This window comes from Myodes glareolus, chromosome 25 (assembly GCF_982192425.1).
Source record: "Myodes glareolus chromosome 25, mMyoGla1.1, whole genome shotgun sequence".
In the NCBI taxonomy this organism is placed as follows: Eukaryota; Metazoa; Chordata; class Mammalia; order Rodentia; family Cricetidae; genus Myodes; species Myodes glareolus.
The window spans coordinates 40,756,738-40,773,369 of record NC_142050.1 but is presented as its reverse complement, the minus strand read 5'-3'; the positions used below and the strand labels follow the sequence as shown (position 1 = coordinate 40,773,369).

Genomic DNA, 16,632 nt, shown 5'->3' with positions numbered 1-16,632 from the left:
CTATATACTTCAAACACAGGAGACAGATGAATAAAGCTAGCACTGACCTAGAAGCTCATTCTGTGAAGACTAACTGTCTAATATCTGAAGGTTCTATGCAAGCTGCATTGGGAGAAAAGCTCTAAGTAACCCTATCCAACTAAAAATCTTATGAATCATAACAATAACTGTACCAGCAAGACAGCACTACTGGGGAAATAGTGGCATTTCTTTTCTTGAAGCTGACTAACAACTGTCTAATTGGTGTAAATCCCACTGAATAGGATAGAATTCATGCTTGGTACTTTAAGTCTACACGGGTACTCATGGCTGGTAAGGGAATCATAGGCCCTAGAGAAGAACTTACTTTTGCCATTTTCCTAAATCAATATAATTCTAGTTGTATTCTAAATACTTATTCTTAACCCCACAGGTAATTATAGCTCTCCCACCTCATCAAATAAGTTTCTTTTTGCAACAGATAAAGGTCATTTCAGATATACACAACTGGTCAAATGTGGAGAATAAGAGTGACACATTTGCATGCAAACTCTTCACCTAAGACTCTGGGAATATCATGAAAGAGAGGGTAGAAAGACTGTAAATGCCAGAGGACCAGGTGCATGCTGTGAGACAGTGTCTTCAGGACATGATAGGGATACTACACCCACAAAATGTCAACAATATGGCTCTGTAAATATCACTTACATAATTTCAACACGAGTTGATAGGACAGTATAAATGGAAAAAATTCACAAAGTCCAACTCATAGAAGAAGAGCTACAGGCTTGTGAGAGACAATTAGTCTTCCTCAGAGATGAGCCCTGTGATCTATTATTCAATTCCAAGTAGCCAGCCATAAATATATACACATATGAACAGCACAGAATGGGCTCAGTAAGTACACACAGACACACACACACAGACACACACACACACACACAAGTGTTTATATGTGTGTGTGTGTGTATCTATGTCACAAAATAATTAAATAAAAAGAGATCATAAGTTTGAAAGGGAGAGGCAGAGACACAGGAGCTGGTGGGGGAGCAGGAAGGGTAGAAAAGATACAAATATAGTCCTCATGTTTGAAATTCTCAAAAGAAAGAGTTCTATGATTAACTAAGACTCAAGAATTCATTCCATCTCAACAATTGTAGACGTACGTCACAAAACAATCCCACACCAGTTTGGAATTATGATTAATAAAAGAGTTATTTATTTAAGGGGAAAATTTACAAATCACTGTTCTAGACAATAGTCCTCTGCATAACCAGGAACAGAGTCTAGTAGCTGGAAGCAGAGCTGGAATCAAAAGAGAGAGAGAGAGAGAGAGAGAGAGAGAGAGAGAGAGAGAGAGAGAGAGAGAGAACAGGGCTACCGCTACTTTCTAAAGCAAAAGAGACCATGCCCAAGTGGGCTGGTATCTTAAAGGCTATTGACTGAAAAAGCGGAAGGAGCTCCCGCAGCAAGCAACCATGAATTTCATTCATTCTTCTCTTCCTGAATTAATGAGAAGCTGGTCACAATGATGTAAATGGAGGCTGCTCATTTGTTTCCCGACTGCTCAGACCCAAATAATCACATAGAAACTATATTAATTACAGCTTAGGCTTATTTCTAGCTAACTCTTACATCTTAAAATAACCTTTTTCTATTAATCTGAGTATTGCCAAGAGGCTGTGGCCTATGGTAAGGTTCTGGCTGGCAGCTGGCATTTTTCTCCTTCAGCAGCTATATGATGTATCTCTTACTCTGCCTGATTTCTCTCTATATCTCTGTTCATAATTCCTGCCTGGCTTTACTCTACTAAACAACTGATTCTTTAATAACCAATGCTAATAAAACATATTCACAGCATACAGAGGGAAACCCTACATCATCTCCCATTTTCTGTCTAAATTAAAGGGAATGTTTTAACTTTAACATAGTAAAATCATATATAACAAAACAGGTATCAAATAAGAACTACAGTTATAGGCCAGTCAGTGGTGGTGCACAACTTTAATCCCAGCACTTGGGAGGCAGAGGCAAGCAGATCTCAAGTGAGTTCAAGGCCAGCCTGGTCTGCAAGAGCTAGTTACAGGAGCTAGTTCCAGCTACAGAGAAACCCTGTGTCAAACAAAACAACAGCAAAAAAGAACTACAGTTACAATATTTGTATCTATTTTATCTTATAAGGAAAACTGTAATTATAACTATCTATTCTTAAACTACATCAAAGACTTTAGAAGTATATAATATTACTTAAGTTGACAGAAAGTACATTGTAAGCAACTTCCAAAATTTTAGAATTGACAGAAACATCTCAGTGCCTAGACAGTCACCCAAAGTTCTGTAACAATGGGGCATCCATCTTCAGCTTACAGGCCCATAGTATCCAGCAGACTTTTCCATAAAGAAAGAAATGTGAAAGACTGTTTTACCACTATTGAAGCTTGTCAGTCACATTCTTCTGTGTCCTGCAGAATGTCTACCAGACTCTTTCATGACACAGGAATCCCGAAGGACTGTTTTGCCTTTAGGCAAGTTCAGCAGTCATTTCTCTGTGGGTCCTGCATGTCCAGTTCATACAGCAAACCATCAAGCAGTACAAGAAAGAGCAGTTTCTTGCCCAAATGGCTAGCCTTGTCTCATTGAAGGCAAATTCCTAAACTAGTTTCTTTAATATTCATCATCCTCTCTGAAGTATTACTTGTTCTGAACCTTAAGAATCCTTCTTATAAACTGTATGCTTTCCATTCAGTCTTAGTTCCTTTTCCCTCATTTCTGCTTTGCTGTTACTTTATCAGAACATTGTACGTATGACATCAGAAATTTATCTCCTCAGAGGGACAGCCTCACACTGTAAGTAGTTTCATTTAATTTGCTTTTTTAGTGATGCAGGAAGATGTTTTATTGTGTCACCAGCTTTAAGTAACAGCATTTGTGAAAATTTCAAACATGTTGTCCAGCTCAGGAATACTATCTTACCAATAAAAATTGTGACTGGATGACTTATTTATTGATCTTTGCATCTCTGTTTCAGTGGGTTTAAAGATAGGCATGGTTTCTAAAGAGAAACTTTAACATTTTGTGCCAGTACCAGAGTCATAGCAAGTGCAGCACTGAAAATAATTCATACATGGGTGTGTGTGTGGGGGGTGGGGGGGTGTGTGTCTACAGTCTAAGCAATGTAGTAATTGCAGTAGTACTCAGAAAGAAGAGATAGAGCACTGTGGGTCTCTTGATAGAGGATTGTTGCCATCCAAGAGCTTCTGCTTTGTAGGGAGCATTGGACATCCTGAATGAACAAAATTCTTAGTGATTTGTGTATTATTGACAAGGGCACAGTAATGTCAATGAGATTAAAGGCCTTGGGCCCTGTGGAACCCACAGAAATTGATCTATTACACCTTGACCAGAGATCAGAGAATTCAAACCTATCCTTGCTCCTTCAAAGTTATACAACAGGCTGTTTTGACCTAATGTGTGGCTACAGGATGTGTTGCCTAGTCAAAAGGATATGTTGACCTAGAGTGTGGTGTGGCTACTTAATGTTTGGAGATGTGTGGAGAAGGAAATTACTTTGTTTGTTCTTTGTATCATGGCAAAGAAAGTATGTTGCCTTCCCCTCTTTTTGGATTGGGGTATATAAGAAGTTTGAATAATAAACTTGAGGCAGATTACAATATTCACTGAATACCCTCTCGACTCTATCTGTTGTCTCTTACCTATTTCTTTCCTCAATCCACACTCCCCTCCTCTGGAATGTGTGGACCCATCAGACAGGACCCATGTAAATCATCAAAACTGTTTCCCCACGTGAGTCAGACTCAAGAGGAATGGCAAATCTCCTGCATTAGAGTATGAGTGTTTATGGACAATTTATCACTGTGTTTGTAAACTGACAACTACAACTTCCTCTCCCACCCTGATGTTTATCAATTGAGACTGCTAATCTACTGAGATCTCCTCTGGAGAGTAGCATTCCCCCATCTTGTGTTGTACCTAGTAAACAAGCTGAGGTTCCTTGCTGCAGGTGAGGTTCCTTCCCCAACCTGGTCTCACCTTTCCTGTACATCTGTCCATGGGTCAGTCCATTATTCATTGTCTTGAAGCCCACGGTATGTTTCCAGGCCCCAGTTCTCATGGGTCACAGTTGTTAATTCCAGAAAAATAAAACGACTGACTCCAAAGCTTCTGAATATAACAAGTGATACAGAGTCTGAAGAGTGCTTTGAAAATGTACTCCCTCAGTATGCCATCAAAACAAACAAACAAACAAAAAAAACAGAGGCTAAACAGAAAATCCAACTGAGAGGAACAGTATAGTGCTATTGAAAAATAATGCCAGTGCTAAGTAAGGGGAATTAGGAGGAAGGATATAATTTAAAGTATTTTCAGAGATGTAGTAAGCTATTGCCCTACCTATAACTTACAGAAGTTTTTGCTAGAACAATAATTTTTGCATATATTGTGCTTTTTAAAAGACAAACCTCAAATGATAGTTCATTATTAGTAATTCTTAAATAAACTTTTAAAGTGCCCAATTTTTTTTGAAAAATACTTAATGACTTTTATTATAATACTGTCTCATCTTCTCAGTGAAGCAATAATACTTTCTCACTTTCTACTGGGAATGCTTTTCACACACACCTAAAGGCTGTCATCTCAAGAAAGTTAACTTAGCCAAGGGTTAAGTTTTCATCTTAAAAACAAAAAGAAAAAATATGTAACAATATCAGATAGAATCTTACTGTGATAATCTGTCACTACGTAATCAATGGTCTCAGTAGTTCTGCTTCTTAAGAAATAAAAGTTGAAAAAAAAACCTTCACATAAAGGCTTCAAAATGAAGGGGGATTTTTATGCATAAAGATGTCATGGAATGATTGGACAAGAGAAGTCACAAACATGTGTCCAAGGGAAATAACCACATCTGAGGGAACATAGCATCTTAATGTGTCTTCCTCTATGGTGGTGAAATGCAGGTAGTATGTATGTATTCTCTTTCTTTGAATATGGCAAAGGAATATTTCTATTCTTAGATATTGTCATTGATATCTTACACATTATGTCAGAATTTATGTTATTTATGCTTTTACAATTAGAGAAAGGCCTTGTCAATTTCTTAGTGATTAGTCCAATTCAATCTTTTTACATTGACACCTTTATACATGCAACAAATTCTGTTTGGAATTAGTTGAATGTGGTCTGTTCATATCTTAATGTTTTCTTGGTCAGTTAAATGGTTTTATATGAAAACCTTTGATTAACTCCCTTTAAGGGTGAGCTAAGAGCCTCACTTTGTCTTTCTGCAGTGAATTGCATTAACTAAATGTTGATGCTGCATGTAGATGGTTGCACACAGAAACATCTTAAAAGCTTTAACAGCAGTTTCTTCCAAATGGTGGCTCACTCAGTAACTGCCTCTGATGATCTAGATCATACATTGTTTGAGTCTACCGACATAGAAATGCACATCTGCTTCCCTGGAAACACCATAATCTTCTCTGAAAGGCATTGACACACATACAGATAGGATACTTTGTGTACAAGTATGTGTTTCAAGAAAAGATTCATGACTTCAAACAATGTGACAAATTGAAAAGGTTAGTGGTTTCTTTTTTCTTTTTAATTGTCATATCATAAAAACTGAGACTGAATACTGGTGTTATCTCAGTGACAGAGATGCTTATCTCCACTGTCCACTCTGCTGTGACACAGATATCCACCCACACCACACATCCCAGCACAGCCACTCAGCCTCCTGCATAACATCACCAGTCATGATGCATCAGATCTACCTTTGTTTCCATGGCAATGACTGTCATATCTGAGTTGGGAGCAGAACAAAGGCAAAATCTTTTTCTCCAGTGATGCTCACGATTCCTCAGGTTTTCAGTTTTGATGCGAACCCAGAGACCTGCCCCAGTAGTTTCTGCCAAGCCCCCTTCACCTCCTTATTCCTCAGACTGTAAATCATGGGGTTGAGCATGGGTGTCAAAATTGCATAAAACAGAGAAATCAATTTCTCCTGAAGGACAGAGGGGCTGGAGCGGGGTTGGATGTAGGTGAAAATGGCCATGCCATAGCACAGGGCAACCACAGTGAGGTGGGAGGCACAAGTGTGGAAGGCTTTCCTTCTCCCTTCTTTCGACTGGATCTTTAGGATGGTGGAGATGATCTGGATGTAGGACAGGAGAACCAGGCAGAATGGGGTCATCAGGAGGATGATGCTAGAAACCATAATAGCAACTTCATTGGTAGAGGTGTCCACACAGGCCAGCCTCACCACAGCAAGGAGCTCACAGGATATATGATCGATGTACACATTAGTGCACATGGGCAGCTGGAAGGTGATGGCAGTCTGCATGACTGAATTGACGGAACCACTGACCCAAGATACAAGAGCCATCCTACTACACAGTCCTGCATGCATAATGGCAGAGTATCTCAGCGGATTGCACACTGCCACGTAGCGGTCGTAGGCCATCATCGCCAGTAAAACAAATTCAATCCCTCCTAAGCCCAGAGAAAAAAATAACTGTGCCGCGCAGCTCAGAAACGGAATTGCTTTGTGTGTGGCAAGGAAATGAGCCAACAGCTGAGGGACTATGCTTGTGGCATAGAACACATCCACAAGTGACAGGTTGGTGAGAAAGAAATACATGGGGGTGTGGAGTCTGCTGTCCAGTCTGATCAGAAGAACGATGAGGAAATTCCCCAGCACTGTCGACAGGTACATCAGCAAGAACAGGACAAAGAGAGAGACTTGAGTGTCCCAGTTACTGGACAGGCCAAGGAGGATGAATTCATGCACCCATGTCTGGTTGTCTGTTCCCATTGAAAAATGTTAGTCTGCAGTGAAAGCCAAACAGATGCTCATTAGCACAGAAAAGAATACTTTTGATTCACTGTGTAATATACCCATATGTCATCAGTTGGGCCAATGGTCTTTTTTGAAAGCTTTCAATCTTTTCGACTTTTATTTAACTTGGGGAAGGAAATTTGGTTTTTTCCACCCTTTTAATGTGTTGTTCTTGAGAATCTATCCTCAAGATGGGCTCAAGAGATGGGTCAGGACTTGGTTTCCAACACCTACATGGTAGCTCACAACCATTTGTAAGTCCTGATCCCGGGGCTCCAAAACCTTCCAACGTCTGCAGGCACCAGACATGACAGTCTTATGGTGCCCTTACATGCTTATATCCAAAACATTACACATAAACCAAATAAAAATTTTTCTAAAACAGATGCCCTATATTTTGGATCCTGCTCCCAAGAAAACAAGACTGTAGATGCTTAGATGATCTAAATAAAAAGAGCAAATATTTAAGTCTTTACCACCCAGACAAGAATAAAGAACGGATTTTCCTGAGAGTGTAGTTGGATAGACATTCCCACGTTACTTTTGCTGGGCTAGCCCCTTTCCAGTAAACCTGTTATGTCATAACATGAATGCTGACCAGAAACATGCTACATTGAACTTTTTTAATTGGCTCATTATTGCTGTGTGTCTGGCTACTCACTGACATTCCCTTTATCAGTGCAGAGGAGAAGAGTCTGAGGACAGGAAAAAAGAAGGTTGGTCAGATTCGGAAGATCTCTGAGCTGGAGGGCAAAGTCGCCACTGCTTCAACCCTCTTATCAGACAAAGGACAAAAGAGAACAGCCAGTTCCAGAAATCTCTGTCATACACGACCCAGACAACCTCATGTTTTCCACCTGCTCCCTGGGGTCCTCCTCACAACCTGACCCGCTTTCAACAGCTTCTCCTTTGTTGCCCAGTCCTGATCCTTCTACCCGCATCTACCTTGTTGCTTTTTAAAACCTCAAGCAGACTGAAAACATCTAACTGATTTTAAAAGACATTCAGTCTCGAACGTAAATTCTAAAAAATCTCAAAAATCAGTTCATCAGGAACAAATATGTCAACAGGTGAGTGTTGATGATGTAGTAATTCTGGGCTGAATGGAGCGTTTCCTCTGTTAATCTTACAGATCACTCAGCACCACCTCTGCCAGAAGCTGGGATTTCAGGGTGAATCCCACCTCACCATTAGGAAAATGCCAGAGGCAAAGTGGAACATTGGCTAGTGAATGGTGCCTGGTGCTCTGCCCTGCTGTCTGGAGACAGGCAAGCATTCAGTTCATGTTCTCCTTTTGTCTACTTTCAGCTGCACTAACGCCGTGTCGCACTATTAATGAGTCTCATATCCTTTGTATCCTTGTAGCTTCTTTTCTCTAAGGCCTGGAGCAAACTGTTTATACATACACACATACATACATACGTTCGTACATACATACACACACACATACACAGTCTAAGTGGCTGAAGTGGTCCCTTGTGAAATAAAGACTGGGAGGTGAGCATATACACAGAATTCCTGGACATGCAGGTACCAGTTATTGGTTATGATAACTCATCTCGACTTCCTGCTCTCCACCTCCTTCAGGATCCTTCCTTTCTCTTTATCAACCATGGGTTTCTTTGCTCTGGAGTAGGAACTGTCTCTTCAAACTTCTCCCTCATTATGGAAAATATGCATATGCAAATCTTTGTTTGGAAAAAGAACATTTGTTAATTTGTGTATGCTACAATTAACAGTTGCTCATGATTGGATTCACGTTCCAGATTCACTTTCTATTATTTTACCCTTAAACCGTGCAAAATTCTACACATTAACTTATAAAAATCCAAAACTCATGTTCACAGGAAATCATTAAATCCATAGACTTTTGTTCTGTGTTCGTTTAGTAATCCTTTATTCTTAAACAATAATCAACTGTACCCAATGTTCCTCTTGTGCTCAGCTTCCATTCTAATTCCCTCTTTCTCTTTGGAATAGTTTCTTTTAATTCTCTTGCTGGGCTGAAGTGAGTGTTTCCAAAAACTGTGTTCTCAGAGCTTGTACTTTTCTCTTTTCAGTTATTTATTGGGAGACCTCTTGATCTTAGTATCATTATTTTCTAGACTGTATAGTTTAAGTTCAATGAACTCTGCAAAAATCTCCCAGAATTTTCGCTAAAATAGATGAAACAACTTAAATGAATATTTTTTAAATCTCTCACCAATGACATTAATCTCCCCACACACTGGATTCCTTCCCAGCTGTGTTTTATTTCTGACATTAATAAAAGAATTCCCTTCTTTTTTATGTATTGCATATCTCTTCAAACCCTCACATGTTATCATGGCTGTCTTATGGAGTACATGATTTCTTGATTATATCCTTCATGTAATCTTTACCCAGTCAAAAGGCCATATCTTATACTCTAAATTGATCATTCAAAGCATGAATTTATTGATACAGTTTCCATGTGTAAATAGATCTATACTTTTTAAGTGTTTTTGGAATTAAGTTTATCATTGACAGATTTCTACATAATTCATAATCTGTTCCTGTGTTATTATTTATTTTGCTAATTTTCTGATGCTACACATTGTAGACAGATAATTTTTATTGAAATAAGTTTCTAGCACTTGGATACCTTCTGAATATTTTGGATGATGTTGCTTAGTCTACTATAACTGCTATTTATTTCTAAGGGAATTTTACTGTGGTTTAAAATAATTAATATACAAATATTCTTTTTATCCTCATTCATTCGTATATATAAAACCTGCATTTGAAAACACAAATGGTAGAAACGTGTTGACTAGATGTTTTCACACAGCTCTAGTTAATAGTATCTCCCCATTACTTTGTGCTCATCTTCCATCAAGATATAGTTGAGTTTCTTTATTTCACTATGAATATGTGAGGGTCCAAATACTGACTTCATGACAAACCATTCCATTTAGGAAGCCAGAGCTTTGTCTTTACAGCTATAGACAATTTGTAGGTTCTATAAATCACTCTAAATTTTTTATTTTTTTCCCATTGACATTAAAAAAGTATAGAATGAAAGAAATACTTGCTCTATTTATGTAAACAAGACAAAAAAGCCAGTGAGTCAAGGCTAAACGCATAGCTGGCATCAAGAGCACACTGGGTTTGAGCAGTGACAATGGTGACCATGTCAGTTTTACTGAGCTCTCCCTCCTCCACAACTCCACTTCATTTTCTGGTCAGTATTTGTCCAACTGCAGGCATTTTTCCTGTTTGCCAGGGATCCTCCATGATCCTGTGATAAATAATAAAATCCTGTTGTGCAGAATCACAGTATCCACATATTCACCATACCTCAAATAACACGGTTTTAGACCTTCTTTAATATTTATCAGTGTGCTCAAAATTAAACTGTGCTCAAAATACAAACTCATCACACAGAACATCATGTTGAAAGAAGACTTACACCTGTGGTCATTGACTGAGATATGAGTATCATGAAGGAAGAACTTTCTTTTACTGTGTTTTAAAAAATTATAGTAGGAGGTATAATCACTGTGGCCAATGAATATAACGTAGTAAATGAGACACCAAGAAAAGCTTTGCAACTGGGGGCATAGCTTAGGGGTAAAGCATGTACTTACCATGTGTGCGGCCCTCAGTTTAATCCCTGGCATGAAAAAAGGGAAGAAATAATGCAGGAGAAAAAGAATATGGGAGAGAAAGGACTCTTGAAACATCCTAAGGAAAATGATCTCCTCTGACATCTATATCACACCCCTCTTCCCAAGGCTTAGGGAACATCACAGGTGATAGGGAAGAGAGATTCTAAGATCCAGAGAGATGTGAGACCTGAGAGAAAATACTGTCTTCTTGACATAACAGAACCACTGAACTCACAAATTTACAATAACCAAAGTTCCATAACTCCTTCCCAAGATCACACTAACCAACATTCCATCATGACAGTTGATGGTCACTAGGGGAGGGAGAGACAGTTTTCTTTAAGAATGTCACTGCTGGTAGGTGGGTGGGCCATGCTCCAGTGTGTTGCCCCATAGCCATGAGTCTGTAGAAAACACACATTTTATTTGTCAGGTAAATGAATGCAAAATAATTACCTTTGTTTGGCCCTTGTGAAAATTACCTTCATGTGCCTTTGAGACTTATCTAGTAATTACTCACTGCTGCAATTTATTAAGAAATAAATGTGTGCTCTATGACAAAGAAACAGAAACCCAAAAAAAATTTTTTCAAGATCCTTTAGGCAAACTTGTTCATGCACAATACAGGCAATTTAGAAATTAAAAATTATTCAATAAATCTTTCTTTAGTGAAGAAAATCTATTCACTGATTATATGGAAACTCTCATATTTTCTGCTAATATTTAAATCCAGTTCTAAATTATAACAGCTCAAATATTTTTCTTTCACTAATTCAACCATATATGTGTGTGTGTGAATGTATGTATATATACATATATACACACATATATATATGTTCACTCACTGTTTTACATTTATCTTCCCTTTTTCCATTTTCTGCCCATCTATTATTTCTTTTGTTGAAAGTATCTGCAATCTGAAAAAAGAATGAAAAGAAAGGAATTCATTCATACAGCCATAAAATTTCGTGTAATAACCAACTTGACAGGGCTGGAGAGATGACTTGGTGGATTAAAGCACTGACCGATCTTCCACAGGTCCTGAGTTCAACTCCCAGCAATCACATGGTGGCTCACAACTATCCATAATGAGATCTGGAGCCCTCTTCCAGTCTGGCCTGCAAAAAGAACACTGTATACATCATAAATAAATCTTTTTAAAAAACAGATTGGCATTTATCTAGATGATATAGGTGAAGTTTGACTTCGGCTTCTCCTGCTCCCTTGTTCTGGAATTGTCTTTTAACATTTCATCTCTATGCCGCATAATTGCAAACAATACTCTCCATGTCTCTGCCCAAGGGCTCCTTCTAAAGGACACGACTCCTCTTACATGAGCATCCTTTCCTCTCTTCTTCTAAAAACAGAACATTTAAAAAGTCAAGATTTTCAGTATTGGAGCTCTCTAATAGATCTTGATGTCAGGGATAGTGATGTCTCCAGAAGTTCCTTTATTGTACATGATTATTTTGGGTTTTTTTTTATATGAAGTTGAGCATTGTTCTTTCAGGCCTTGAAGAATTGTGTTTGGGTTTTGATGGGTATTGCATTGAATCTATAGATTGCTTTTGGTAGGATTTCTACTTTTATTATATTGATCCTATGTATTTAAGAGTATTGGAGATCTTTCCATTTTCTTCTAGCTTCTTCAATTTCTTTATTCAAAGACTTAAAGTTCTTGTTGAGTAGATCTTTCACTTCTTTGGTTAGTGTTACCCCAAGATATTTTATGTTATTTGTGGTTACTATGAAGGGTGTTGTTTCTCTGACTGTTTGGTATTGGTGTAAAAACAGACATGTTGATCAATGTAATCTAACTTAAGACCTGGATATTAATTCACAAACCTATGAACAACTTATTTTTGTCAAAGAAACTAAAATTATACAATGGAAAAAAGAAAATGTCTTCAACAAATGGTGCTGGCTTAACTGGATGTCAACATATAGGAGAATGCAAATAGAACCATATCTATTGCCATGCACAAAACTCAAATTCAAATGGATTAAAGACCTCAATATAAGTCTGGCCACAGTGAACCTAATAGAAGAGAAAGTGGAATGTAGCCTTCAATGCATGGGCACAGGAGACCAATTTCTAAATATAACCCCAGTAGCACAGTCACAGAAAACAACAATAAATAAATGGAACCTCCTGAAAGTGAGGTGCTTCTGTAAAGCAAAGGACACAGTCACCAAGACAAAAATGCAGAGTGGAAAAAGATCTTTATGAACCCCACATCAGACAAAGGACTGATCTTCAAAATATATAAATAACTCAAAAATATAGACATTGAGATTCTAAATAACCCAATTTAAAAATGGGGTACAGAACTAAGCAGAGAATTCTCAACAGAAGGATCTCAAATGACCAAAAGAAAGTAAAGGAAATGTTCAGCATCCTTAGTCATCTTGGAAAAGTAAATCAAAACAACTCTGAGATACCATCTTATACCAGTAAGAATGGCCAAAATCAAAAACACCAATGATAGCTTATGCTTGAGAGGATGTGGAGTAAAGGGTACACTCCTCCTTTGCTGGTGGGAGTGCAAATTTGTACAACCACTCTGGAAATCAGTATGGCAGCTTCTCTGAAATTTGGGCATCAACCATCCACAAGACCCAGCAATACCACTCTTGGGCATATACCCAAAGGATGCTCAATCATATCACAAGGACATTTGTTCAACTATGTTCATAGCAACAGTATTTGTAATAGCCAGAACCTGGAAACAACCTAGATGTCTCTCAATGGAAGAATGGGTAAAGAAAATGTGGTACATTTACACAATGGAGTACTACACAGTGGTTAAAAAAAATGACATTTTGAAATTTGCGTGCAAATGAATGGAACTAGAAAAAAACACCCTGAGTTAGGTAATCCAGACTCAGAAACATGAATATGGAATTACTCACTCATAAGTGGATGCTAGCTGTAAAGTAAAGGATAACAAGCCTGTAGTCCATGACCCTAGAAAAGCTAAGTATCAAGGTGAACCCTAGGAAAAACAAATAAAGATCCACCTGGAAAGTCAAAATAGACAAAATTGCCCAACAAAACTGGAAGCATGAGTGTGGGGGAGAAGGAGGGTGGAAGTGCCTGAAGAGAGGAGAAAGAGTGAGGGTGGAGAACTTGCAGGAATGGAATAGTCAAGATCGAGGAAGGACAGAGATGAGAGCAAAGAAAGAGATTTTTATTGAGGGAGCCATTAGGGGGCTAGCAAGAAACCTGGCACTAGACAAATTCCCAGGAATACACAAGGATGACAGCAGCTAAGACTTTAAGCAATAGAGCAGAGTGTGCCCAAATGGACCTTGGCGTCAGATTGGTGAATATCTTAAATATCACCATAGAACCTTCATCCAGCAACTGATGGAAACAGGGGTAGAAACCCTTAGCTGAGCACTGGGCTGAGCTCCCAAAATCCAGTTGAAGAGTGGGAGGAATGAGAATATGAGCAAAGAGGTCAAGACTATTATGGGAACACCCACTGATACAGCTTACCTGAGTTAATGGGAGCTCACCAACTTCAGTCAGACAGGAAAGGAATCAGCATAGTACCAAACTAGACCCTCAGAATATGGGTGACAGTTGTATGACTGGGGCAGACTGAGGGGACACTGGCAGTGGCACCAGGATTTATCCCTACTGCTTCTACTGGCTTTTAGGAATCCATTCTCTTTGGATGAATACCTTGCTTGGCCTAGATATAGAAGAGGGACCTTGAACCTTCCTCAAAGCATGTGCCTTATCATCTCTGAAGAGTGGTTGGGGTGGGGGGGAGGTCTAGGAAATGGGAGGAGGAGAGGGGCTAGGAACTGAGATTTGTAAAATGAAAAATAAGATCGTTTGATTTCTTTTTAAAAATATAATATAGAAACTCAAAGATTTAAGTCCAATAACCATATTTCTGATGCTAAATCTCAGACAATGGTTTGATTATATTTGCTATTAATGTTTGGTGTCTTAAAGTCAGGAATTCAGACATCACTTAGTTTATTGAAATTTATTCAAATATACAGAATGGGAAAAGATCTTTACTATAGAGAAGCTACTTCTTGCAGCAGATGGTAGCAAATACAGAGACCCACAGCCAGATATTATGCAGAGAGTGAGAGACCTTGGAACACTCAACCCTATATCCCTCCCATCAGGGTTCAGGGAACCCTGCAGGAAGGAGTCAGAGAGGATGGAGTATAGCAAGAAAACAAGGCAGTTGAAACCAACATGGCCGGTGCATATATGCTCAGATACTGGAACACATGCACAGGGTCTACATAGGTCTGCACCAGACGGGACCCTAGAGACGAGAGGAGAAGTGAATATATGCCCCATCCCTAACCCAGAATTTCTCTCCAATTAATAACAACATGCAAAGAAAAATGTAGTTTCCCCAAAGGGAGTCTCTCTGAAAAAACAAACTTCTCTATTGGATAATCTAAATGCTCGGGAGCAGATGAATTCAAAAGAAAATGAATTCAGTAGTATCTTTGGAGGTACCTTGACTCACAACATTGTGCCAGGGGTTTTCCATTTCAAAAAAAAAACCTTTTATTTTTATACTTATTTTATTCTCTTTATATTTATTTTCTTCTCTCCTTTTCCACAATAGATAGCCGGGCAGTGGTGGCGCACACCTTTAATCCCAGCACTTGGGAGGCAAAAGCAGGTGGATCTCTGTGAGTACGAGGCCAGCCTGGTCTACAAGAGCTAGTTCCAGGACAGGCTCCAAAGCAACAGAGAAACCCTGTCTCAAAAAACCCCCCCAAAAAATCCACAATAGATAACATGCATACATGTGTAGTTCATATATATGTATATATGTAGTATACCTTCTAGTTTCATGAGTTTTTTATTTGAATACACACAATTTTTATTCTTTTATTTATTTTACAATCCAGCTGCAGCCTCCTCTCCCCCCCTCCTCTCCACCCAGTCTTTCTCTTCAATTCCGCCTCTTCAGCTCCTAAATTCCCTTTTCTTCCGTCTCCATCCAAGAAAAATCAGGTCTCTTATGAGCAACAATAAAACATGTCATATCAAGTGACGATAAGACTAAGCACCTCCCCAAGGTATTAAGGCTTGGCCAGGCAACCCCATAGGACAAGTAGGTTCCCAAAAGCCAATAAAAGAGTCAGAGACAGCCCCTATCCCCACTGTTAGGTGTCCTGTAAGAGGACCAAGATATTATAGGTCAGTCTCATGCATGCTCACTGGTTGTGAGTTCAGTCTTTGTGAGTCCCTATGAGCCTTCCTGTGGTGTTCTTGGCCTCTCTGACTCCTACACCCCTTTCACCCATTCCCAACGGGACTCCCGAACTCCTCCCAGTTCTTGGCTATGGGTCTCTGCATCTGTTCCCATAAGTTGCTGGATGATGCCTATCTGGTGGCAATTTAGCCAGCCACCAATCTTGTCACAGGAGAAGGGCACTTCAGGCTACTTATACACTATTGCTAGGAGTCTAAGCTAGGGTCTTCCCCATACACTTCTGAGCGATTCCCCTGCACCAAGCTTCTGCATGACCTGGAAATGCCCCCCATGGAGTTCCCCTCAGCACTCTCCTCCTCCATGCCCCACACCTGATCACCACCTGCTCTTGGTCCACTTAAAATCCTTTATTTTACAACTAATATCCACTTTCTGTTTAGCATGTTTATTGTTCTGGGTTTCCTCACTCAAGATGAACTTTTTAAATAATCTTTTTTTATTTTACATACCAACTCCAGTTCCCCTTCCCTCCCCTTCACCTACTTGCCCACCCCAACCCTCATGCATCCCTCAGAGAGCATGAGGTCCCCCATGGGAGTCAACAAAATCTATTACATCACAAAGGCAGGACCAAGGCCCACCTCTCTGTAACTAGTCTGAGCAAGGTATCCCTCCATAGGAAATGGGCTCCAAAAAGCCAGTTCGTGCACTAAGGATAAATCCTGGTTCCACTGTCAATGGCCCCACAAACTACCCAAGCCACACAACTGTCATTCACATTCAGAGGGCCTAGTTCATTTCTATACAGGTTCCCCAGTTGTCAGTCCAGAGTCAAGCTCCCAGTAGCTTAGGTCAGCTGTTTCTGTGGGTTTCCCCCACATAACCTTGACTCCTTTGCTCATATTATCACTCCTCGCTCTCTTCAACTTGAATCCTGGAGCTCAGCCCAGTTGTTAAATGTTTA

General features: G+C 39.3%; 1 protein-coding gene across 1 annotated transcript; it reads right to left on the bottom strand.

Annotated features, from left to right (window-relative positions):
• Nucleotides 1-5,854: 5,854 nt before the first annotated feature.
• LOC146889659 (olfactory receptor-like protein OLF3) lies at nucleotides 5,855-6,808 on the bottom strand. The gene has a single exon (XM_085683690.2). The coding sequence runs from the start codon at nucleotides 6,806-6,808 to the stop codon at nucleotides 5,855-5,857; it is 954 nt and encodes a 317-aa protein (XP_085539816.2).
• Between the last annotated feature and the right edge of the window lie 9,824 nt (nucleotides 6,809-16,632).